Raw genomic sequence first — 26627 nt, forward strand, 5'->3', positions numbered from 1 at the left:
CCTGCCACTAGGTAACACTAGTAGTGTTGTATTGCTGCCTGCCACAAGGTAACACTAGTAGTGTTATATTGCTGCCTGCCACTAGGTAACAGTAGTAGTGTTGTATTGCTGCCTGCCACTAGGTAACACTAGTAGTGTTGTATTGCTGCCTACCACTAGGTAACAGTAGTAGTGTTGTATTGCTGCCTGCCACTAGGTAACACTAGTAGTGTTGTATTGCTGCCACTAGGTAACAGTAGTAGTGTTGTATTGCTGCCTGCCACTAGGTAACACTAGTAGTGTTGTATTGCTGCCTGCCACTAGGTAACACTAGTAGTGTTGTATTGCTGCCTGCCACTAGGTAACACTAGTAGTGTTGTATTGCTGCCTGCCACTAGGTAACACTAGTAGTGTTGTATTGCTGCCTGCCACTAGGTAACACTAGTAGTGTTGTATTGCTGCCTGCCACTAGGTAACACTAGTAGTGTTGTATTGCTGCCTGCCTCTAGGTAACAGTAGTAGTGTTGTATTGCTGCCACTAGGTAACAGTAGTAGTGTTGTATTGCTGCCTGCCTCTAGGTAACAGTAGTAGTGTTGTATTGCTGCCTGCCACTAGGTAACAGTAGTAGTGTTGTATTGCTGTCTGCCACTAGGTAACAGTAGTAGTGTTGTATTGCTGCCTGCCACTAGGTAACACTAGTAGTGTTGTATTGCTGCCTGCCTCTAGGTAACAGTAGTAGTGTTGTATTGCTGCCACTAGGTAACAGTAGTAGTGTTGTATTGCTGCCACTAGGTAACAGTAGTAGTGTTGTATTGCTGTCTGCCACTAGGTAACAGTAGTAGTGTTGTATTGCTGCCTGCCACTAGGTAACAGTAGTAGTGTTGTATTGCTGCCTGCCTCTAGGTAACACTAGTAGTGTTGTATTGCTGCCTGCCTCTAGGTAACACTAGTAGTGATGTATTGCTGCCACTAGGTAACAGTAGTAGTGTTGTATTGCTGTCTGCCACTAGGTAACAGTAGTAGTGTTGTATTGCTGCCTGCCACTAGGTAACAGTAGTAGTGTTGTATTGCTGCCTGCCACTAGGTAACACTAGTAGTGTTGTATTGCTGCCACTAGGTAACACTAGTAGTGTTGTATTGCTGCCTGCCACTAGGTAACACTAGTAGTGTTGTATTGCTGCCAGTCTCACCTCTTTGCTGGGTGAGAACTCCAGCAGCAGGTTGCATAGTGTAGAAGAGGCCATGACCAGCACCTCTTCTGGAGCGTTCTGTAACAACTACACAAACAGAGAGAGAAGAGTCCATTCAGTCTTAATAATAGCCCCACATATTGGCCATTTCCTCTGCAGCTTACACAAACATGATGTGACTATATAGAGATGTAGAGGGTAATACTAGAGTACAGACCTTCATAAGGGGTTTCCATACTGCGTGGTCATGAAAACTAGTCCTCAACTGCTGGACTGACCGGGACAGACTGTGAAGACACCTGGACACATAGCGAGACAGAGGAAGAGTCAGATATCTTAGGTTCAAGGAGATCTTCATACGCTAAGAGGGAAACAGTTTCAATATATGTTCTATGACTCTATGGACCAACTGGACCCTGGTAGCTTCCTTGTACAAAATAGTTAGTTGGTTTTATAGTGGAAGGGCCTCTATACTACATTAGGCGTATTTTGTATTTTACAGACTACAACCACACATTTTGTGACAGTCAAATTAATAAAAGGCATGAAAGGAAAATAAAAATGGGTCGGGGTAATGAAAGAAAGACGGGCAGGGGTAATGAATGAAAAACGGGCAGGGGTAATGAATGAAAGACGGGCAGGTGTAATGAATGAAAGACGGGCAGGGGTAATGAATGAAAGACGGGCAGGGGTAATGAATGAAAGACGGGCAGGGGTAATGAATGAAAGACGGGCAGGGGTAATGAATGAAAGACGGGCAGGGGTAATGAATGAAAGACGGGCAGGGGTAATGAATGAAAGACGGGCAGGGTCAATGAATGAAAGACGGGCAGGGTCAATGAATGAAAGACGGGCAGGGGTAATGAATGAAAGACGGGCAGGGGTAATGAATGAAAGACGGGCAGGGTCAATGAATGAAAGACGGGCAGGGTCAATGAATGAAAGACGGGCAGGGTCAATGAATGAAAGACGGGCAGGGTCAATGAATGAAAGACGGGCAGGGGTAATGAATGAAAGACGGGCAGGGTCAATGAATGAAAGACGGGCAGGGGTAATGAATGAAAGACGGGCAGGGGTAATGAATGAAAGACGGGCAGGGTCAATGAATGAAAGACGGGCATGGGTAATGAATGAAAGACGGGCAGGGGTAATGAATGAAAGACGGGCAGGGTCAATGAATGAAAGACGGGCAGGGGTAATGAATGAAAGACGGCAGGGGTAATGAATGAAAGACAGGTAGGGGTAATGAATGAAAGACGGGCAGGGGTAATGAATGAAAGACGGGCAGGGGTAATGAATGAAAGACGGGCAGGGGTAATGAATGAAAGACGGGTAGGGGCAATGAATGAAAGACAGGTAGGGGAAATGAATGAAATACATGTGGGGGCAATGAATGAAAGACAGGTAGGGGTAATGAATGAAAGACAGGTGGGGGTAATGAATGAAATACAGGTGGGGGTAATGAATGAAATACAGGTAGGGGCAATGAATGAAAGACGGGCAGGGGCAATGAATGAAAGACAGGTAGGGGCAATGAATGAAAGACGGGCAGGGGCAATGAATGAAAGACGGGCAGGGGTAATGAATGAAAGACGGGCAGGGGTAATGAATGAAAGACGGGCAGGGGTAATGAATGAAAGACGGGCAGGGGTAATGAATAAAAGACGGGCAGGGGTAATGAATAAAAGACGGGCAGGGGTAATGAATGAAAGACGGGCAGGGGTAATGAATGAAAGACGGGCAGGGGTAATGAATGAAAGACGGGCAGGGGTAATGAATGAAAGACGGGCAGGGGTAATGAATGAAAGACAGGTGGGGGTAATGAATGAAAGACAGGTGGGGGTAATGAATGAAAGACAGGTGGGGGCAATGAATGAAAGACAGGTAGGGGCAATGAATGAAAGACAGGTAGGGGCAATGAATGAAAGACAGGTAGGGGCAATGAATGAAAGACAGGTAGGGGCAATGAATGAAAGACAGGTAGGGGTAATGAATGAAAGACAGGTGGGGGTAATGAATGAAAGACAGGTGGGGGTAATGAATGAAAGACAGGTAGGGGCAATGAATGAAAGACAGGTAGGGGCAATGAATGAAAGACGGGCAGGGGCAATGAATGAAAGAAAGGCGGGGGTAATGAATGAAAGACAGGTGGGGGTAATGAATGAAAGACAGGTGGGGGTAATGAATGAAAGACAGGTGGGGGTAATGAATGAAATACAGGTGGGGGTAATGAATGAAATACAGGTGGGGGTAATGAATGAAATACAGGTAGGGGTAATGAATGAAAGACATGTGGGGGTAATGAATGAAAGACAGGTGGGGGTAATGAATGAAAGACAGGTGGGGGTAATGAATGAAAGAAAGGTGGGGTAATGAATGAAAGACAGGTAGGGGCAATGAATGAAAGACAGGTAGGGGCAATGAATGAAAGACAGGTAGGGGCAATGAATGAAACACTGTCTAGAGGTAATGAAACATTAAGCACAGAGAACTGAAAGGCATAAATCTTATTGCTTATATATGTTTTTGTTTCCTGTCATTGTGTTGGTGTTTGTTGGTTATTACAATTAGAAATTCAGATACATGTACTATTTGTTTATGATGTTTACCTGAAAAAAGGAAATTATATAATTGAAAAATTATATATAAAAACACACACGTCAAAGGTTTGGACACACCTACTCATTCAAGGGTTTTTCTTTATTTTTACTATTTTTTACTTTGTATAATAAAAGAAGACATCAAAAATATACATATGGAATCACGTAGTAACAATGTTTTTTTTTAAGTGTTAAACAAATCAAAATATATTTTATATTTGAGATTCTTCAAAGTAGCCACCCTTTGCCATGATGACAGCTTTGCACACTTATGGCATTCTCTCAACCCGCTTCATGAGGTAGTCACCTGGAATGCTTTTCAATTAACAGGTGTGCCTTCTTAAAAGTTAATTTGTGAAATGTATTTCCTTCTTAATGTGTTTGAGTCAATCAGTTGTGTTGTGACAGGGGAGGGGTGGTATACAGGAGATAGCCCTATCTGGTAAAATACCAAGTCTATATAATGGCAAGAACAGCTCAAATAAGCAAAGAGAAATGACAGTCCATCATTACTTTTAAGACATGAAGGTCAGTCAATAGGGAAAATTTCAAGAACTTTGAAAGTTTCTTCAAGTGCAGTCGCAAAAAAACATCAAGCCTTATGATGAAACTGGCTCTCATGAGGACCACCACAGGAAAGGAAGACCCAGAGTTACCTCTGCTGCAGTGGATAAGTTCATTAGAGTTACCAGCCTCAGATTGCAGCCCAAATAAATGCTTCACAGAGTTCAAGTAACAGACAACTGTTCAGAGGAGACTGCGTGAATCAGGCCATCATGGTTGAATTGCTGCAAAGAAACCCCTACTAAAGGACACCAATAAGAAGAGACTTGCTTGAGCCAAGAAACACGAGCAATGGACATTAGACCGGTGGAAATCTGTCCTTTGGTCTGGAGTGCTAATTGTAGATCTTTGGTTCCAACCGCTGTGTCTTTGTGAGACGCAGAGTAAGTGAACGGATGATCTCTGCATGTGTGGTTCCCACCGTGAAGCATGGAGGTGGTGGTGTTATGGTGTGGGGGTGCTTTGCTGGTGACACCGTCAGTGATTAATTTAGAATTCAAGGCACACTTAACCAGCATGGCTACCACAGTATTCTGCAGCTATACACCATCGCATCTGGTTTGGGCTTAGTGGAACTATCATTTGTTTTTCAACAGGACAATGACCCATCACACCTCCAGGCTGTGTAAGGGCTATTTTACCAAGAAGGAGAGTGATGGAGTGCTGCATCCGATGACCTGGCCTCCACAATTACCCGACCTCAACCCAATTGAGATGACTTGGGATGAGTTGGACCGCAGACTGAAGGAAAAGCAGCCAACAAGTGCTCAGCATATGTGGGAACTCCTTCAAGACTGTTGGAAAAGCATTCCAGGTGAAGCAGGTTGAGAGAATGCCAAGCGTGTGCAAAGCTGTCATCAAGGCAAAGGCTGGCTATTTGAAGAATCTCACATTTATTTTAATTTGTTTTACACTTTTTTGGTTACTACATGAGTCCATATGTGTTATTTCATAGTTTTGATGTCTTCAATATTATTCTACAATGTAGAAAATAGTAAAAAATAAAGAAAAACCCTTGAATGACTAGGTGTCCAAACTTTTGACTGGTACTGTGTGCGTGTGTGTGTCTGTGTACACACACACACACAGTCAAAAAAACAGGCTCTAGCCAAAATAGAAAGAGGAATGGGAGGCCCCAGTGCACAACTGAGCAAGAGGACAAGTATATTAGGGTGTCTAGTTTGAGAAACAGACGCCTCACAAGTCCTCAACTGGCAGCTTCATTAAATAGTATCCCGCAAAACACCAGTCTCAACGTCAACAGTGAAGAGGCGACTCCGGGATGCTGGGCTTCCAGGCAGAGTTCCTCTGTTCAGTGTCTGTGTTCTTTTGCCCATCTTAATCTTTACTTTTTATTGGCCAGTCTGAGATATGGCTTTTTCTTTGTAACTCTGCCTAGAAGGCCTGGAACACGTCACCCTGCGACGAACCATCAAACAGGCAAAGCGTCAATACAGGGCTAAGATTGAACCATACTACACCGGCTCCGACGCTCGTCTTATGTGGCAGGGCTTGCAAACTATTACAGACTACAAAGGGAAGCACAGCCGCGAGCTGCCCAGTGATACGAGCCTACCAGACGAGCTCAATCACCTCTATGCTCGCTTCGAGGCAAGCAACACTGAGGCATGCATGAGAGCATCAGCGGTTCCGGACGACTGTGTGATCACGCTCTCCGTAGCCGACGTGAGTAAGACCTTTAAACAGGTCAACATACACAAGGCCGCAGGTCCAGACAGATTACCAGGACGTGTGCTCCGGGCATGTGCTGACCAACTGGCAGGTGTCTTCACTGACATTTTCAACATGTCCCTGATTGAGTCTGTAATACCAACATGTTTCAAGCAGACCACCATAGTTCCTGTGCCCAAGAACACAAAAGGAAACCTGCCTAAATGACTACAGACCCGTAGCACTCACATCCGTAGCCATGAAGTGCTTTGAAAGGTTGGTAATGGCTCACATCAACACCATTATCCCAGAAACCCTAGACCCACTCCAATTTGCATACCGCCCAAACAGATCCACAGATGATGCAATCTCTATTGCACTCCACACTTCCCTTTCTCACCTGGACAAAAGGAACACCTACGAGAGAATGCTATTCATTGACTACAGCTCAGCGTTCAACACCATAGTGCCCTCAAAGCTCATCACTAAGCTAAGGATCCTGGGACTAAACACCTCCCTCTGCAACTGGATCCTGGACTTCCTGACGCGCCGCCCCCAGGTGGTGAGGGTAGGTAGCAACACATCTGCCACGCTGATCCTCAATACTGGAGCTCTCCAGGGGTGCGTACTCAGTCCCGTCCTGTACTCCCTGTTCACCCACGACTGCATGGCCATGCACGACTCCAACACCATCATTAAGTTTGCTGATGACACAACAGTGGTAGGCCTGATCACCGACAACAATGAGACAGCCTCCTCCAACCCCAACCCCTCTTTTTACGCTGCTGCTACTCTGTGTTTATCATATATGCATAGTCCCTTTAACTATACATCCATGTACATACTACCTCAATTGGGCCGACCAACCAGTGCTCCCGCACATTGGCTAACCGGGCTATCTGCATTGTGTCCCACCTCCCGCCAGCCCCTCCTTTTACGCTACTGCTACTCTCTGTTCATCATATATGCATAGTCACTTTAACCATATCTACATGTACATACTACCTCAATCAGCCTGACTAACCGGTGTCTGTATGTAGCCTCGCTACTTTTATAGCCTCGCTCGTCTTTTTACTGTTGTTTTATTTCTTTACCTACCTATTGTTCACCTAATACCTTTGGACTATTGGTTAGAAGCTGTAAGTAAGCATTTCACTAAGGTTTACATCTGTTGTATTCAGCGCACGTGACAAATACACTTTGATTTGATGGTTGCTGATAATGGGCCTCGGCAGATTTTCCATTTTAAAAAATATGCCATTTCCAGCTACAATAGTCATTTACAACATTAACAATGTCTACACTGTATTTCTGATCAACTTGATATTATTTTCATTATTATTTAATTATTATTTAATTATTATTATTATTTTTTTCTTTTCTTTCAGAAACAAGGAAATTTCTAAGGGACCCCAAACTTTTGAACGGTAGTGTATATCTATAAAAAAGAGGAACAGAATGTGACAGGACACTCAGTGGAGAGCAGAGAAGTAGAGATGTTATGTGTTATCCGTACCTGACGGCTGCTAGCCGCACCTTGATGCTGGATTCTGACAGGCCGCTCACTATCCTGTCCATCATGTTCTCGGTCTCTGTGATCTGAGGAGGGAGAAACAGGAGCGGGGGGTTATGAGAAGGACACACACACTTCTAAAAGTGGCTGGGTAGGGGTGGGTGTGTGTACTGTTGAAGTCACCTTCTTGCGGATGTCTTCATCGTTGGAGCCCAGTGAGGCGTACAGCTTGAAGGCAGCTTGCCTCAGCTCATGTGCCTGCTTCATGTCGTGATCCAACTACAGAAAAATACAAAAGGAAATAAACTATTTTTTTTTAGGTAAAAGAGATTTTGGTCCAAATGAAGGACTGTGGTGTTCTCTTCTCATGATGGTCACTGTTTTCTCTGCCTTGTAAGACTATCTGGCTAGGTTCAATGACTATAGTCCAGTGTCTCACCCTCTTGATGTCAGTGATGGCGCTGACAGAGCTGGGGTATTTGAAGTAGTCAGCCAGCATGGCCACTAGGTGGTCTGTTACACTGGCGATCCTCTGCAGCTCCACATCAGGCTCCATCAGGTAGGCCAGGGTCTCTGCCCCCTCCACACGCTCCTCCAACAGACGCTCCTTACTGCACATCCTCACCAGGCACGGCAGGGTCTACAGACAGGGATGGAACCAGAGTTCTACATACAGGTTGGCACTTGTTGGGATGACTCATGTACTGGAGGCAGCTCTGCAGGGTGGTCACTAGCTGGCACAGCCACAAAGTCAGAAAACCTGATTTTAACCCTAACCACACTGATAATCTTGTGCCAAACCCTAAACTTAAATTACCAAAAAGCTACATTTTGTTTCCATAAATGCTTTACATTATAGACAATTTTGACATTGCATTCTGGCCCATCTAGTGGAAAACGCTCTGCCTCCAGGACAAGATCCATCCCAATAAAAGTCCACACACACACCAACATAGACAGGGCAGACTATACACACAATAGGCAGCATAGACTCAACACACATATCAGTTTTAGACTGAGTCGTTAGATGAGTGCACAATGGTACAAGCAAAATAGTATAATCACCTTTAAAACAATGCACCTGTCATCTGTTCTGATGGCTCCCGCTCGACACATGTATGTTAGACTGGGGGGGGACAGAAAGAGAGAGAGGGAGAGAAATGTCACCTTAAGAAAGAAAAACACTATCGACACGTAACTTCAGTCCGCAGATTCACACCTACAGCACTTACGTCGACATGGTCAATCACAGCACACTTAGTTTAATAGTCAAGTGAAACACTCACCACTTGGCTGCTGTGAGCTGCATTTCAATGGGCTGATCCCTTTGCAACATTCTGACAAATACCTGAGAGAGCAGATCTCCATCAACAAGCACTGAGAACAGAGAGGAGAACATAGATTGTATAGTAGCATCATAATACTATATTATCACCATCTGACAACATGTCTGCTACCATGACGATAACAATGTAATGGCAATAACAGAACACCTCTGACACAGAGTAAACAACACAACTGGAAGCTGTCCCAGTTAGGTCTCAGAGCAGGCAAGAATGAAAGAGAGGGCGAAAAAAGACAGAGAGAGAGAGGCAGGGAGAGAGAAATAAAAGGGAAAAGTAGTCTTACCATTCACCAATGTCATGGAGACCTGAATGTTCTCATAGGCCAGGACTGAGAAGCATTTTAATGCCTGCATACGTACCTGTATGGCATGAGAGAACCAAATAAAGAGAGGTAGTGAGATAAGAGGGAGGAAAGGGGAGAGAGAGGGTGAGAGAGAGGTAGTGAGAGAGAGGGGGGAAAGGGGAGAGAGAGGGTGAGAGAGAGGTAGTGAAAGAGAGGGGGGAAAGAGAGGGTGAGAGAGAGGTAGAGAGAGGGGGGGAAAGGGGAGAGAGGGTGAGAGAGGTAGTGAGAGAGAGGGGGAAAGAGAGGGTGAAAGAGAGGTAGAGAGAGAGGGGGGAAAGGGGAGAGAGAGGGTGAGAGAGGTAGTGAGAGAGAGGGGGGAAAGAGAGGGTGAGAGAGAGGTAGAGAGAGAGAGGGGAAAGGGGAGAGAGAGAGGGTAAGACATGTTAATACATCTAAGGGTGAGAGATGGTTGAACTGAGACAATGGGTTTCAAACAGTACCTTATAGGAGGGAGAGATGAGCATGGGAGCAATGTTCTGGATCGCCCCGTGGTTAAACAGAACCGTCTGATGCTCTGGACTCTACAGAACACACACCCGCACATAACTGAGTCATTCCTCAGACAGACTAATTAACATTCTACTATATGACTGTTTTAAATGTGTACTGCTGTACTGACCTTGCAGCAGTGGGAGAAGATCTGGGTGGTGTAGTCCTGCGTCTGCGGAGACCGACTCAGCAGGGACATCAAGTGGGGAATCACAGTGGGGTCCTGAAGGAGACAGACACTGTTACTGTCCACACAGCTCAGAACACTCGGCTCAGATGAGTGCTAGAGATAGCATGTTGTAATATTACATTACACCCCTATGAATGTGTTTCAGAGAACAAGTGACTAAGACTTACAGTGTAGAGCAGCTGCACTGGGGTGACTGGACTGATGAAGACTGTCCTGAGGCAGCGAAGACAAGCCTCGATGAAGATCAGGTCTGGACATACGAGACCTGCATATACACAGAGAGCATAAGTCACTGATACTTCAAATCAAATCACATTTTATTAGTCACATGCGCCAAATACAACAGGCATTTCACCTCACAGTGAAATGCTTACTTACAAGCCCCTAACGAACAATGCAGTTAAGAAAAATAAGTGTTAAGTAAAAAATAAAAATGTATAATTGTAATTGAAGAGCAGCAGTAAAATAACAGTAGCGAGGCGATATACAGGGGGTACCGGTACAGAGTCAATGTGCGGGGACACCGGTTAGTTGAGGTAATATGTACATGTAGGTAGAGTTAAAGTGATAATGCATAGACAATAAACAGAGTAGCAGCAGCGTAAAAGAGGGAGGGGGGACAATGCAAATAGTCTGGGTAGCCATTTGATTAGCTTTTCAGAAGTCTATGGCTTGTGGGTAGAAGCTGTTAATTAGCCTTTGGGACCTAAACTTGCAGCTCCGGTACCACTTGCCATGCGGTAGCAGAGAGAACAGTCTACGACTAGGGTGGCTGGAGTCTGACAATTTTTAGGGCCTTCCTCTGACACCGCCTGGTATAGAGGTCCTGGATGGCAGGAAGCTTGGCCCCAGTGATGTATTGGGCCGTACGCACTACCCTCTATAGTGCCCTGCAGTCGGAGGCCGAGTATTTGCCGTACCAGGCAGTGATGCCACCAGTCAGGATGCGCTCGATGGTGCAGCTGTATAACTTTTTGAGGATCTGAGGACCCATGCCAAATCTTTTAGTTTCCTGAGGGGGAATAGGCTTTGTTGTGCCCTCTTCACGACTGTCTTGGTGTGCTTGGACCATGTTAGTTAGTCGTTGATGTGGACACCAAGGAACTTGAAGCTCTCAATCTGCTCCACTACAGCCCCGTCGATGAGAATGGGGGCGTGCTAGGTCCTCCTTTTCCTGTAGTCCACAATGATCTCCTTAGTCTTGATCACGTTGAGGGAGAGGCTGTTGTCCTGGCACCACACTGTCAGGTCTCTGACCTCCTCCCTATAGGCTGTCTCATTGTTGTCATTGATCAGGCCTACCACTGTTGTGTCATCAGCAAACTTAATGATGGTGTTGGAGTTGTGCCTGGCCATGCAGTCATGAGTGAACAGGGAGTACAGGAGAGGACTGAGCACGTACCCGTGGGGCCCCCGTGTTGAGGATCAGTGTGGCGGACGTGTTGTTACCTACCCTTACCACCTGGGGGCGGCCCGTCAGGAAGTCCAGGATCCAGTTGCAGAGGGAGGTGTTTAGTCCCAGGATCCTTAGCTTAGTGATGTGCTTTGAGGGCACTATGGTGTTGAACGCTGAGCTGTAGTCAATGAATAGCATTCTCTCGTAGGTGTTCCTTTTGTCCAGGTGGGAAAGGGAAGTGTGGAGTGCAATAGAGATTGCATCATCTGTGGATCTGTTGGGGCCTTTCAACCTTTCAAAGCACTTCATGGCTACAGACGTGAGTGCTACTGGTCGGTAGTCATATAGGCAGGTTACCTTAGTGTTCTTGGGCACAGGAACTATGGTGGTCTGCTTGAAAAATGTTGGTATTACAGACTCAGTCAGGGACAGGTTGAAAATGTCAGTGAAGACACTTGCCAGTTGGTCAGCGCATGCATGAGTACACGTCCTGGTAATCCGTCTGGCCCTGCGGCCTTGTGAATGTTGACCTGTTTAAAGGTTTTACTCACATCAGCTGTGGAGAGCGTGATCACACAGTCTTCCGGAACCGCTGATGCTCTCATGCATGCTTCAGTGTTGTTTGCCTCGATATGAGCATAGAAGTAATTTAACTTGTCTGGTAGGCTCGTGTCACTGGGCAGCTCTCGGCTGTGCTTCCCTTTACAAGAATATTTTGAAGATAAATACACAACGCAGAGGATGAGAGGACAAGAGTACTAAACTAAATATAGTACTAATGGTCAATAGGGAATTGTCAATGTAAATAGGAGTTGGGTTTCAGTTCAACAAATGTTTAAAATCTGTGGAATGTCACTCCTGAACTCAGAGCTACGTGCGTTACATTCCGTACATTGAGTCGGGAACAGGATAGTTGTTATTTGGCCATGTGGTACTGCAAGGACTTCTCATTGGTTAACCCCAGACTAGGGTGGGGGGTTATAAATGGGAGACTGAACATCTACCTTCCAGCACATCATCTTGATTTGTTCTTTTCAAATAAACCAATTTTTCTCCCCCTGATTTGCTTTGGAGTTTGTGTTATTGAAGAATAACATCAACATCAATTGCTAACACCTTTGTCGTCTGTAATAGTTTGCGAGCCCTGCCACATCCGATGAGCGTCGGAGCCGGTGTAGTACGATTCAATCTTAGTCCTGTATTGATGCTTTGTCTATTTGATGGTTCGTCACAGGGCATAGCGGGATCTCTTATAAGCTTCCGGGTTAGAGTCCCGCTCCTTGCAAGCGGCAGCTCTACCCTTTAGCTCAGTGCGGATGTTGCCTGTAATCCATGGCTTCTGGTTGGGGTATGTACGTACAGTCACTGTGGAGACGACGTCATCAATGCACTTATTGACGAAGCCAGTGACTGATGTGGTGTACTCCTTAATGCCGGAAGAATCCCAGAACATATTACGGTCTGTGCTAGCAAAACAGTCCTGTAGATTAGCATCTGCGTCATCTGACCACTTCTTTATTGACTGAGTCACTGGTGCTTCCTGCTTGAGTTTTTGCTTGTAAGCAGGAATCAGGAGGATAGAATTATGGTCAGATTTTCCAAATGCAGGGCGAGGGAGAGCTTTGTACACGTCTCTGTGTGTGGAGTAAAGGTGGTCTAGAGTTTTTTTCCCTCTGGTTGCACGTTTAAAATGCTGGTATAAATTAGGTAAAATAGATTTAAGTTTCCCTGCATTAAAGTCCACGGCCACTAGGAGCGTCGCCTCAGGATGAGCGTTTTCCTGTTTGCCTATGGCCGTATACAGCTCGTTGAGTGCGGTCTTAGTGTCAGCATCGGTTTGTGGTGGTCAATAGACAGCTACGAAGAATATAGATGAAAACTATTTTGGTAAAGAGTGTGTGGTCTACAGCTTATCATGAGATACTCTACCTCAGGCAAGCAAAACCTAGAGACTTACTTACTATTAGATTTTGTGCACCAGCTGTTGTTTACAAATATACACAGACCGCCACCCCTTGTCTTACCGGAGGCTGCTGTTCTATCCTGCCGATACAGTGTAAAACCCACCAGCTGTATGTTATTCATGTCGTCGTTCAGCCACAACTCTGTGAAACATAACATATTACAGTTTTTAATGTCCCGTTGGTAGGATATACGTGATTGTAGTTCGTCTATTTTGTTATCCAATGATTGTACGTTGGCTAATAAGACCGATGGTAAAGGCAGATTACCCACTCGCCGTCGGATCCTTAAAAAGGCACCCCGACCTACGTCCCCGATATCCCTGTTTCTTTCTCCTTCGAATGACGTCCGACTCGTTAAAGAAAAAATCTTCTTCCAGTAGGGGGTGAGTAATCGCTGGCCTGATATCTCGAATCTCTTTTCAGTCATACGAGACGGTCGCAGAAACATTATGTACAAAATAAGTTACAAATAACGTGAAAAAACACACTCAATAGCACAATTGGTTAGGAGACCGTAAACGGCAGCCATCTCCTCCGGCGCCATTATCTGTTCGTTGTTTCCCTATTGTATGCAGTGTGTGTGTGTGTGTGTGTGTGTGTGTACCTTGCAGTAAAGCAGGGATGATGTGACAGTCCACCAGGGACTTGATGTTGTTCTCGGTGCCCATGGCCAGACTGCCCAGCACCACCACACACTCTGTACTCAGCACCACCGCACACTCTGTACTCAGCTCTGAGCCCAGCACCACCGCACCCTCTGTCCTCAGTTCTGAGCCCAGCACCTCTGTCCTCAGCTCAGAGCTGGATAAGCCCTGCTGGAGCAGGTACAGTAACCTGGGGGGAAGGAGGGACAGACTCCGTGAGAGAGAAAAAAAAGAAGACAGGGAAAGCAGGAAAAGAGGGGAGGTGAGAGAGGAGAAAGAAGGTAAGAGGGAAAGCGAGAGATACCTGGGCACAGCTCCCAGGACAATCAGGTTGGTTTTCTGTTTGTTGTTTCCGATGACAGCATTCTTCATGTCACTGTGAACACACACACACACGTGTGGAGCTCCCTCAGCATGTTACTAACAGCCACAATAACGACACTTGTCATAGTTCATCCACAGTATAATTCATATCACCAGCGCTAAACAAGTCGAAACACTAGGGCTAACGTCTACAGGCTCAGCTGAGAAACATCAGTGCTGCTCAAGCTTGGTAACGTATTGCTTTGAGAGGATAGAATACTGATTATAAACTGGGTGGTTTGAGCCCTGAATGCTGATTGGATGAATGCCGTGGTATATCAGACCGTATTCCATGGGTATGACAAAACATTACATTTTTACTGCCCTAATTATGTTGGTAACCAGTTTATAACAGCAATAAGGCACGTCGGGGTTTGTTGTATATGGCCTGTATACCATGGCTAAGGGCTGTATCCAGACACTCCGCGTTGTGTCGTGCATAAGAACAGCCCTTAGCCGTGGTATATTGGCCATATACCACACCCCCTCGGGCCTTATTGCTTAAATATCACACACCATTTATATAAGCCAATAATAACATATGAAAAGTTATCCAGAGTACAGAATTCTAACTGTGGTTCGCCAACTGATGAGACCCTATAGAACGTAATGCATGCGATATAAAGATACTAGTAGTTAATGGAATGAAATAGCCATGAGCTGGCGGGGGCCAGTGGAAAAGAACAGCTGCACCAGTCAGGTAGCGATGCGGCCAGCTGCCTAAAACCGTAACCAGAGCTGGGCCTCGGAGTAAAAAATAAAGATGAAGCAGACTGACTGATCACACACAGGTCGTACAGCCACATGTAAACAAAGTGGTCTAAGCAGCTCTCACTGAGCTCACACTGGGCATGCTCACATTGCACTCAAACAACCAATCACTGACAGACAGCTCCCTCCAGAGCACCAAGAGCTACCTGCTCAATGGGCATTCAGACTTGCACAAGGACAGACACAGAGGCTATGTCCCAAATGGCACCCTATTTCCCATAAGGCTCTGGTCAAAAGTAGTGCACTAAGTAGAGGAAAGGGTGCCATTTGGGATGCAAACAAAGAGGGACAGTGACAGGACAAATATAAAATGTTCCTATAGTAAGACATAGGCTAATACAACACAAGGTCATGTAAATTATAATGTACTTACATGACTCCCTGCAGCACTTTCTGTGGATCGGGGTGGAACAGCCGGTCAACATAATGGCGGCTGGTGGCTGTGACCTCCTGCATGGTGACACGAGAGAGAACAGTGAGTCGGTGCTGGCCTCCCTCCTCATCCCACCGCTGACACCAACCACACACACACACACACACACACACACTCCGCAGTCAGGACTGGTCTGGGCCAGACAGATACACCATCCCAGAAAAGCTCCTCCTAACTGTACGACTGGTCAACAGGCGCTAGGCTACTCTCGTCAAGCTGTAAACTCATCCAGAGCACGAGACGGTCGTATGTCACTTAATACGTTTATCATCGAGTGGTGGGGACTGTCCAGAACTTTCCGCACTGCTCACGATGTGAAATACACTACATGACTAAAAGTATGTGGACACCTGGGCCCAAATTCACAAACTCTTAACAAGAAACGTCTTCTTAAATGCAATTTTTTCCTTAAGAAACTTCTTACGTTTTTTCGTAAGTAGTGTTTTGTGAATCCAACCCCTGCTCGTCAAACATCTCATTCCAAAATCATGGGCATTAATATGGAGTTGGTCCCCCCTTTCCTGCTATAACAGCCACCAATCTTCTGGGAAGGCTTTCCACTAGATGTTGGAACATTGCTGCGGGGACTTGCTTCCATTCAGCCATAAGAGCATTAGTGATGTCGGGCACTGATTTTGGGCCTGGCTCGCAGTTGGCGTTCCAATATTTACTTTTCTTATTTTTTCTTAACAACAAATCAATACAAAAAGTACATGGGAACACAAGTATATATAAAGAATATAAAAAGGACATTTGGACTAGTGGCGGGGCTAGGGGATACAATATCACATTACACAAGGACCTTAAAGGACATACACACATTTATAATTCTAACAGCTTTTTTGTTGACAGAAGTTTTAATTGTCTTAAAATATAGTTCAAATTCTTTTTGCAAGGTAATAAAATGTGGTGTTTTGTTTGTAAATGTATATTTGTGAATATGAAATTTGGCCAAAAGAGTAATGAAATTAATTACATGAAATTGTTTCAACTTATTTCTATCGTAAGTAAAGAATCCAAGCAGTACATCTCTCCATAATAGTGTAAAATCTTCATAAATGTGTTCAATTATAACTCTACTGATGTCTTGCCACAGATTCCTTACATGAATACAATGCCAAAAAAGACGCAACACTGTTTCTGGGTGGTAATTACAAAAGGTACAATTTGAATTCGTGTTTTTCATATAGTGGTTGGAAGGATAATATTTATGTATAATTTTTAAATAAACTTCCTTAAGGATCGGACCCTGTTTTTTCCAAATTTCGCCTAAAATTACATACCCAAATATAACTGCCTGTAGCTCAGGACCTGAAGCAAGGATATGTATATTCTTGATACCATTTCAAATCAAAACAAATTTTATTGGTCACATACACATCCAAAGGACACACTTTGAAGTTTGTGGAATTGTGAAATTAATGTAGGAGAATATAACACATTAGATCTGGTAAGAGACAATACAAAGAAAAAAAGTGTTTTTTGTGTTTTTTTTTGTTCCATCATCTTTGAAATGCAAGAGAAAAACCACAATGTATTATTCCAGCTTAGGCACAATTTATATTTTGGCCACTAGATGCCAGCAGTGTATGTGTAAAGTTTTAGTTTCCTGCATGATAACTTAAATCTCAAGCCATCTTACTAATGTTAACTTTATAAAGTTGTGGCACTAACAATAACATATCGATATGTTAGTGCCACTGAATGAATTTAAAATATTTATGGGAGACTGTTACAGAGGAGTGTAAATGCTTTTTTAGGCTGGATCAGGTTGTATGTTTTAATTCTGTAATGTATTGATTTTTGCTGCCTTCTTGGCCAGGTCTCCCTTGAAAAAGAGACTCTGGGTCTCAATAGGCTTTTCCTGGTTAAATAAAAGTTTTTTTATTTTAAATTTAATAAGGCAAACCCAGCGTTTCATTGGAAATGAATGTAATTCTGGTGTACCAAAATGCAATGACGCTGTCGGTGTGTTCGAAGCGTAAGCAAAGTGCTAACTTTAAAGTTTTAAAAAGTTGACAGTAGCGTCTCGATCACAAAACTGACAGCAGTTGGCACCGACAGGATCATTTCATTTTGGTACACCAGAATTACATTAATATCCAATGAAACACTGTGTTTGCCTTGCAGTGGCAGTGCGTTCATTGTAGTACATAATTGGATTTATCGAACGTATGCGTTAAACTGCATGCGTAACACCGCTTGACAGAAATGGTAGCAGAACGTGAATGTTGAACTTTTGTGGCATACATATCCAGATGATGCTGCGTACTATTTTGCGCAAATACACTGTCGGTGTGATCGAAGCGTAACGCCCAGGAAGCTCAGATTCAAACTCCCATTTACCAGCTCTGCAAACGTTATAATGTCAAAATACGTTCGTTTACACCAAATAGGGAGTTTCGCTGTACTTTCAAAAATCGTCTAAAGATAAAATGTACAAACAACCGGGAAAAAATCCTCTTCGGCACCTCCAATGTATTGAGCTGTTCTAGACTTCCAACCTGTGCGTGGCAGTAATGAGTGATTTTCAGATAGCAGTTGAACCAGTGTCTATGTAACTAGAGTAACTATGGTTATTTACAGGTAGCCAATTAGCTAACTAACTAGCGGTTGGTTCCAGTTAACTAGCATAACCTTTTGATTGCATCGTTAACGTTTTGTGCAATAAAGTTGTTAGCTACAGGTTTGGGATTTTTCATTTTAATTGGATTCACATAAAATGTGTCACCGGTTGCTAACTAACTCATTCCGGGTGACAATCGGGAGACCGCCCTTGCTAGCTAGCTAGATACAGTACATGTTGCAAAGCCTGTGCTAGCTAGCTAGCAGCAACTTCAGTGCATGTCGTCAAAGACATTGCTATTGATGAGACACACAAAAAGCGTTTCACTATCCAATGTACTGAATAATGCACAGAAAACGTTCGTATTTATTTCATAGTATAAGTGGGGCACTCACAGATAACACGCTGATGCGGAGAGGGGACTCCAACAAGCACGCCATCTCTTCCCCAATCGGAGCAGCACTTTACGAATACTCCGCCCTCCAAACCAGCTGCTCAGATTTAAAAAGTAAATATAGCTTAATCACCCAACCCTTCAGAATAAGTTAGTATATCATGGGTTATGTGGAGTTAATATGTGTGTCTTTGGTCTGTTTGAGCCACAAATAACGTTTCCTTTTCTAATGAAACTAGTATTTATATTTACCAACTGGCTACATTGTAGATGATCGAATGTCAATTTGTAAATCAACTCAATCAAGTACATTTTGCTTCTAAACGCGCAGGTTTGACATTGAAGCATGGCTGATTAAGACATATGATTGTTATAAGCATTAATGTGCATACAACAAATATTTGTATTCATAAAGAAGTGCTGGTATTAGGAAGTATTACAGTTCGGGATATTGTATAGGTGTTTGACTATTTGTAAATTATTTTGATTGTGGAAAGTGCTACCTACGAATCCATCAGTCGATTTACTTTGGTGAATGTTTGAGCATGCGCTGAGGTCAAACTACGCGGAGGTGGGAAAAACGTTCGAGTCATACATTTTGGTTGAGATAAACAGAACAAACCAACATAACCATGGTGTCTAGTTAGCTAACTCTATCGTAACTTCAAAGTGCAAAAGGCGAGAAACAATTGAACATGTTAGTTAGATTTGACTAGTGATTGCATTGCATGTATCTCTTAGCCAGGACAAGTCTACAACCCCGGACAGCGGACGTGTGATAGCTAGCAGTTATCTACAGGAACTAGTAGCAATCAATTAACACAAATTATTGAGCTAATATGCTAACTTGCTACATTGTATTTTATTCAATTATATAATTGTCTTCCTCGTCATATAATTCAGCTCAGCACAGAAAAAGAATACCCTTACGGGAGTCTACAGCCAATCATCAGCCATGAAAATAGCTGTGGAAGGGTGTTGCCATGGAGAGCTGGATAAGATCTATGAGACGATTGGCTACCTGGAGCAGAAGGAGGGGGTGAAGGTAGACCTGCTGCTGTGTTGTGGAGACTTCCAGGCTGTGAGGAACGAGGGGGACATGAAGTGCATGGCTGTGCCGCAAAAGTACAGGCAGATGCAGACCTTCTACAAGTTAGTACCTTCCTATCACCTCTGCTCTCTCTCGTTCTCTCTCTAATGTTGGGCCAGGAGTTTTTCCTGACCCCCGCATGACCTGATCCTGGAAAAAATCTAGACCCTACCTTACTCTGAGAGATAGATGGCTGTTAACCCCTATGGCTTTAGATGCCATAGGAATCAACAGCCAGGTGGGTTAAATTGGTTAAGCCCAACCCTGTCAGTACTACTTATGGTTCCTTTAGTTTAAGGGACAATCTGTTGTATTTCTGATGGTTGTATCTTGGTTCGTGCAGGTACTACTCTGGAGAGAAGGCGGCTCCGGTCCTGACTATCTTCATCGGTGGGAATCACGAGGCCTCCAACCATCTCCAGGAGCTTCCGTACGGGGGCTGGGTGGCTCCCAATATCTACTACATGGGTAAGACCTTACCTTCACACTCTGGCTACAAAGCTAAAACGCATATTACAAGTTCCACGGATTGCCCTCTCAAGGCCACTTGTCAATCAGGAAATTCGGGAGCTTTCACTTGCCTGAAAATGTGCATCCAATAACAACAGTGTATATGGTCTTCCATCAGGTTATGCTGGCGTTGTGCGCTACAAAGGAGTAAGGATAGGTGGCTTGTCTGGAATCTTCAAAGGGCATGATTACAGGAAAGGTGAGGTCAGAAAGCTCTAGTAGATATGTTCTCCTGTCTCTGCAAAGGTGTTGCAGCTCAACTGTCTTTAAAATGTAATCAATGCTCTTTTTTTCAGGACATTATGAGTTCCCTCCATATAACCCAGAAACTCTACGCAGTGTTTACCACATCAGGAACATCGATGTCTTCAAAATCAAACAGGTGACTACCACTCACAGGGTTAATACGTCATATGTCCCCCTATTATTATCATATGTCATATTATGTCCCCCCTATTTTACCACTAGATCCAGATGCCTGTGGATGTCTTTCTGACCCATGACTGGCCTCGTGGAATCTACCATTACGGCAGCACGGGGGAGCTGCTGAGGAAGAAGAAGTTCCTGAGGCAGGAGGTGGAGTCCAACACACTGGGTAGTCCTGCAGCAGCAGAGCTCCTGGCCCACCTGCAGCCTAACTACTGGTTCTCTGCGCACCTCCACGTCAAGTTCGCTGCCCTAATGCAGCACCCGGTGAGCTGAACTGAAGACAGTTGAGAGAGAGACTGCTGTGCATATTCAAAGTTTGGATTCTTTCTGATTAATTAGAATTTAAGATTCTTTGATTGTCGCAGGATGTGTTGATTCAGCACCAACATTGACATATTCCCACACCAACATCTTCTTTCTCCTGATTGTATATCTAATGTATGTGCTGCTAGATCACATAACTGATCTTGTCTATGCAGCACTGGTTATATCACTGCTCTGTTTGTCTCTTTAGGCCAAAGTTGATGCTGCCCCCCGCACTACCAAATTCCTCTCACTGGATAAGTGCCTTCCATACAGGGACTTCCTACAGGTGAGGGTGATATAGAGAGAGGGTGCTATATAGAGAGAGGGTGCTATATAGAGAGAGGGTGCTATATAGAGAGAGGGTGCTATATAGAGAGAGGGTGATATAGAGAGAGGGTGCTGACATAGATGTGAAGGGATTATGTTCTGGTTTCAGAGATCCAGATTATCTGTTCATATTGGTCTGTGAAACAGCTTGCGTGCAAGACTTATTTTGGGCTAGTATTTGCTATAGGCGTGTTCTCTGTAGTGCATGTCTGAGTTGATGCTGACTTGTAGGGTGTGTGTTTCAGATTGTAGAGGTAGCAGACAGACCAGGATCGTCCCAGGGTCTGGAGTATGATCCAGAGTGGCTGGCCATCCTCAAAGCTACAGACAGTCTGCAGACTGTCAGTCCTAATTACTGGAACCCCCCGCAGAACAACGGCTTGCACACAAGGTCAGACGCACACCTCTCTCTCTCACTGGCTCTCTCACATACTACACACACCTCTCTCTCTCACTGGCTCTCTCACATACTACACACACCTCTCTCTCTCACTGGCTCTCTCACATACTACACACACCTCTCTCTCTCACTGGCTCTCTCACATACTACACACACCTCTCTCTCTCACTGGCTCTCTCACATACTACACACACCTCTCTCTCTCACTGGCTCTCTCACATACTACACACACCTCTTTCTCTCACTGGCTCTCTCACATACTACACACACCTCTTTCTCTCACTGGCTCTCTCACATACTACACACACCTCTTTCTCTCACTGGCTCTCTCACATACTACACACACCTCTTTCTCTCACTGGCTCTCTCACATACTACACACACCTCTTTCTCTCACTGGCTCTCTCACATACTACACACACCTCTTTCTCTCACTGGCTCTCTCACATACTACACACACCTCTTTCTCTCACTGGCTCTCTCACATACTACACACACCTCTTTCTCTCACTGGCTCTCTCACATACTACACACACCTCTTTCTCTCACTCTCTCACTGGCTCTCTCACATACTACACACACCTCTCACTCTCTCACTGGCTCTCTCACATACTACACACACCTCTCTCTCTCACTGGCTCTCTCACATACTACACACACCTCTCTCTCTCACTGGCTCTCTCACATACTACACACACCTCTCTCTCTCACTGGCTCTCTCACATACTACACACACCTCTCTCTCTCACTGGCTCTCTCACATACTACACACACCTCTCTCTCTCACTGGCTCTCTCACATACTACACACACCTCTCTCTCTCACTGGCTCTCTCACATACTACACACACCTCTCTCTCTCACTGGCTCTCTCACATACTACACACACCTCTCTCTCTCACTGGCTCTCTCACATACTACACACACCTCTTTCTCTCACTGGCTCTCTCACATACTACACACACCTCTTTCTCTCACTGGCTCTCTCACATACTACACACACCTCTTTCTCTCACTGGCTCTCTCACATACTACACACACCTCTTTCTCTCACTGGCTCTCTCACATACTACACACACCTCTCTCTCTCACTGGCTCTCTCACATACTACACACACCTCTTTCTCTCACTGGCTCTCTCACATACTACACACACCTCTTTCTCTCACTGGCTCTCTCACATACTACACACACCTCTCTTTCTCACTGGCTCTCTCACATACTACACACACCTCTTTCTCTCACTGGCTCTCTCACATACTACACACACCTCTTTCTCTCACTGGCTCTCTCACATACTACACACACCTCTTTCTCTCACTGGCTCTCTCACATACTACACACACCTCTTTCTCTCACTGGCTCTCTCACATACTACACACACCTCTTTCTCTCACTGGCTCTCTCACATACTACACACACCTCTTTCTCTCACTGGCTCTCTCACATACTACACACACCTCTTTCTCTCACTGGCTCTCTCACATACTACACACACCTCTTTCTCTCACTGGCTCTCTCACATACTACACACACCTCTCTCTCTCACTGGCTCTCTCACATACTACACACACCTCTCTCTCTCACTGGCTCTCTCACATACTACACACACCTCTCTCTCTCACTGGCTCTCTCACATACTACACACACCTCTCTCTCTCACTGGCTCTCTCACATACTACACACACCTCTCTCTCTCACTGGCTCTCTCACATACTACACACACCTCTCTCTCTCACTGGCTCTCTCACATACTACACACACCTCTCTCTCTCACTGGCTCTCTCACATACTACACACACCTCTCTCTCTCACTGGCTCTCTCACATACTACACACACCTCTCTCTCTCACTGGCTCTCTCACATACTACACACACCTCTCTCTCTCACTGGCTCTCTCACATACTACACACACCTCTCTCTCTCACTGGCTCTCTCACATACTACACACACCTCTCTCTCTCACTGGCTCTCTCACATACTACACACACCTCTCTCTCTCACTGGCTCTCTCACATACTACACACACCTCTCTCTCTCACTGGCTCTCTCACATACTACACACACCTCTCTCTCTCACTGGCTCTCTCACATACTACACACACCTCTCTCTCTCACTGGCTCTCTCACATACTACACACACCTCTCTCTCTCACTGGCTCTCTCACATACTACACACACCTCTCTCTCTCACTGGCTCTCTCACATACTACACACACCTCTCTCTCTCACTGGCTCTCTCACATACTACACACACCTCTTTCTCTCACTGGCTCTCTCACATACTACACACACCTCTTTCTCTCACTGGCTCTCTCACATACTACACACACCTCTTTCTCTCACTGGCTCTCTCACATACTACACACACCTCTTTCTCTCACTGGCTCTCTCACATACTACACACACCTCTTTCTCTCACTGGCTCTCTCACATACTACACACACCTCTTTCTCTCACTGGCTCTCTCACATACTACACACACCTCTTTCTCTCACTGGCTCTCTCACATACTACACACACCTCTTTCTCTCACTGGCTCTCTCACATACTACACACACCTCTTTCTCTCACTGGCTCTCTCACATACTACACACACCTCTTTCTCTCACTGGCTCTCTCACATACTACACACACCTCTTTCTCTCACTGGCTCTCTCACATACTACACACACCTCTTTCTCTCACTGGCTCTCTCACATACTACACACACCTCTTTCTCTCACTGGCTCTCTCACATACTACACACACCTCTTTCTCTCACTGGCTCTCTCACATACTACACACACCTCTTTCTCTCACTGGCTCTCTCACATACTACACACACCTCTTTCTCTCACTGGCTCTCTCACATACTACACACACCTCTTTCTCTCACTGGCTCTCTCACATACTACACACACCTCTTTCTCTCACTGGCTCTCTCACATACTACACACACCTCTTTCTCTCACTGGCTCTCTCACATACTACACACACCTCTTTCTCTCACTGGCTCTCTCACATACTACACACACCTCTTTCTCTCACTGGCTCTCTCACATACTACACACACCTCTTTCTCTCACTGGCTCTCTCACATACTACACACACCTCTTTCTCTCACTGGCTCTCTCACATACTACACACACCTCTCTCTCTCACTGGCTCTCTCACATACTACACACACCTCTCTCTCTCTCACTGGCTCTCTCACATACTACACACACCTCTCTCTCTCACTGGCTCTCTCACATACTACACACACCTCTTTCTCTCACTGGCTCTCTCACATACTACACACACCTCTTTCTCTCACTGGCTCTCTCACATACTACACACACCTCTTTCTCTCACTGGCTCTCTCACATACTACACACACCTCTTTCTCTCACTGGCTCTCTCACATACTACACACACCTCTTTCTCTCACTGGCTCTCTCACATACTACGCACACCTCTCTCTTTCTCACTGGCTCTCTCACATACTACGCACACCTCTCTCTCTCTTTCTCACTGGCTCTCTCACATACTACGCACACCTCTCTCTCTCTTTCTCACTGGCTCTCTCACATACTACACACACCTCTCTCTCTCTTTCTCACTGGCTCTCTCACATACTACACACACCTCTCTCTCTCTTTCTCACTGGCTCTCTCACATACTACACACACCTCTCTCTCTCTTTCTCACTGGCTCTCTCACATACTACACACACCTCTCTCTCTCTTTCTCACTGGCTCTCTCACATACTACACACACACTTCTCTTACTTACTCATTCACTCAATCAATCTCTTTTTTTGTCGCTATCTCTCTCACGCACACACACATTAAATCCTGCTATCTCACATACATACACTGCACACATGCATACATACACACCATCCCTCACTTACGCATGCACCCCCACACACACGTGTAATGTGCTGCTCATGATCTCTGTGTCTACCTACTTCTGTATGTTGTCTAGGTGGGACTTCAGTGCTTCTGAGGCAGCCATGATGGAGGCTGTGGGTGACCTGGGGGGTGAACTGTCCATCCCTGACAACTTCTGCCTGACCGTGCCAGCCTATGACCCTGCCCGGCCACAGCCCCATGCCCACCCCAGCTACAGCACCAACCCGCAGACCACCGAGCTCTGTGCCACCCTGGGTCTCAGAGACATCTATGCCCAGGTTGGGCAGGGAGGGTATGGGGGCCAGATAGGCACAGGCGCCCCAGAGCTGGAGGATGATGAAGTCCAGAGTGGAGATGACCCCAGTGAGTACCCTAGTGACACCTCAGGCCTGTCCAGCTCCTACAACCCTGATGAGATCACCATAGAGGATGAGTGGGAGGAGGAGGGAGGAGAGAAAGAGGGAAGGGGGAAGAGCCCTGATGCAGTGGTCCCAGAGGGGGAAGCAGGAGGGAGACGGGACTCGGGGCCCCCCTCTAGAGAGCTGCCCCCCAGCCGCATGGTTCTGACCATGCCTGAGCCCAAATCAGACCCCGCTCCTCCCTCACGCCTGTCCCTCAATCTGCCTCCTCCCTCTCACTCCTCACCCCCGGAAAGGGAGGAGCCCCACGTCCGGATCCCTAAGCGCACCAGTGGGGAGACGGGGGAACCTATCAGTACAGGCAGCACCCCTAGGATCAAACGCAGGAACCAGGTCATCTACACTGCAGTGGACGATGACGAGAGTGAGGACTAGGGCTGGAACTTGACCCAGGTTTCAGGGGGAAGTCAGTGGGAACTGTTGTCAAATAGAAGATTCTTATTATCTCCTTTTTATATTGATATTGTCCGTCAATGCAAACCTATTGTCCTTCTTCAATGCAAACCAACAGAGATGTTTTTTTTAGTATAGGGAGAGTGGAGAATCCCATGATGGAAATGTATTTTTTTAAGTCTGTTCAGTTCCTTTTTTTAAATTATGAAATTATAAAGAAAGTTGTGATTTTAAGAAGAAAAATAACAAGTTGAATTTCAGATGAGGCACACTGTTTCCTCAGTAGTTTTCCAGGTTGGGTCAACTTCAAAAGGGCTGTGTTGGAAAACAAGAAAAGGTTGTTAACATGAATGTTTGTACACCAAATAGTCATAAACCAATTTTGAACATTAACCTTATGACATCTTTACTTTACTTTAGCCAGAAGTAAAATTCTTGCAAAAGGTTAATTTCCTATTC

The 26627-nt window shown here is 45.3% G+C and overlaps 2 protein-coding genes across 3 annotated transcripts; one reads left to right on the forward strand and one right to left on the reverse strand.

Annotated features, from left to right (window-relative positions):
* Window positions 1-1140: 1140 nt before the first annotated feature.
* armc8 (armadillo repeat containing 8) lies at window positions 1141-18650 on the reverse strand. Its single transcript, XM_039014243.1, has 15 exons — window positions 18419-18650; window positions 15398-15474; window positions 14195-14266; window positions 13851-14080; window positions 10054-10151; window positions 9827-9919; window positions 9648-9728; window positions 9148-9223; window positions 8805-8895; window positions 8584-8644; window positions 7958-8158; window positions 7702-7797; window positions 7522-7604; window positions 1388-1469; window positions 1141-1257 (listed from the first exon to the last, which is right to left on the reverse strand). The coding sequence occupies exons 1-15, from the start codon at window positions 18461-18463 to the stop codon at window positions 1141-1143; spliced, it is 1503 nt and encodes a 500-aa protein (XP_038870171.1). The 5' UTR covers window positions 18464-18650.
* A 297-nt stretch (window positions 18651-18947) lies between these two features.
* dbr1 (debranching RNA lariats 1) lies at window positions 18948-26617 on the forward strand. Of its 2 annotated transcripts, XM_039014658.1 has the most exons (9): window positions 18948-18988; window positions 19321-19569; window positions 19851-19975; window positions 20136-20216; window positions 20314-20399; window positions 20486-20710; window positions 20961-21038; window positions 21325-21470; window positions 25430-26617. In XM_039014658.1, the coding sequence occupies exons 2-9, from the start codon at window positions 19373-19375 to the stop codon at window positions 26148-26150; spliced, it is 1659 nt and encodes a 552-aa protein (XP_038870586.1). In that variant the 5' UTR covers window positions 18948-18988; window positions 19321-19372; the 3' UTR covers window positions 26151-26617. The 2 variants fall into 2 exon arrangements, with proteins under 2 accessions (XP_038870586.1, XP_038870585.1); XM_039014657.1 differs by having other exon boundaries at window positions 18978-19569.
* Window positions 26618-26627: the final 10 nt, after the last annotated feature.

This window comes from Salvelinus namaycush, chromosome 19, assembly GCF_016432855.1.
Source record: "Salvelinus namaycush isolate Seneca chromosome 19, SaNama_1.0, whole genome shotgun sequence".
Classification (NCBI taxonomy): Eukaryota; Metazoa; Chordata; class Actinopteri; order Salmoniformes; family Salmonidae; genus Salvelinus; species Salvelinus namaycush.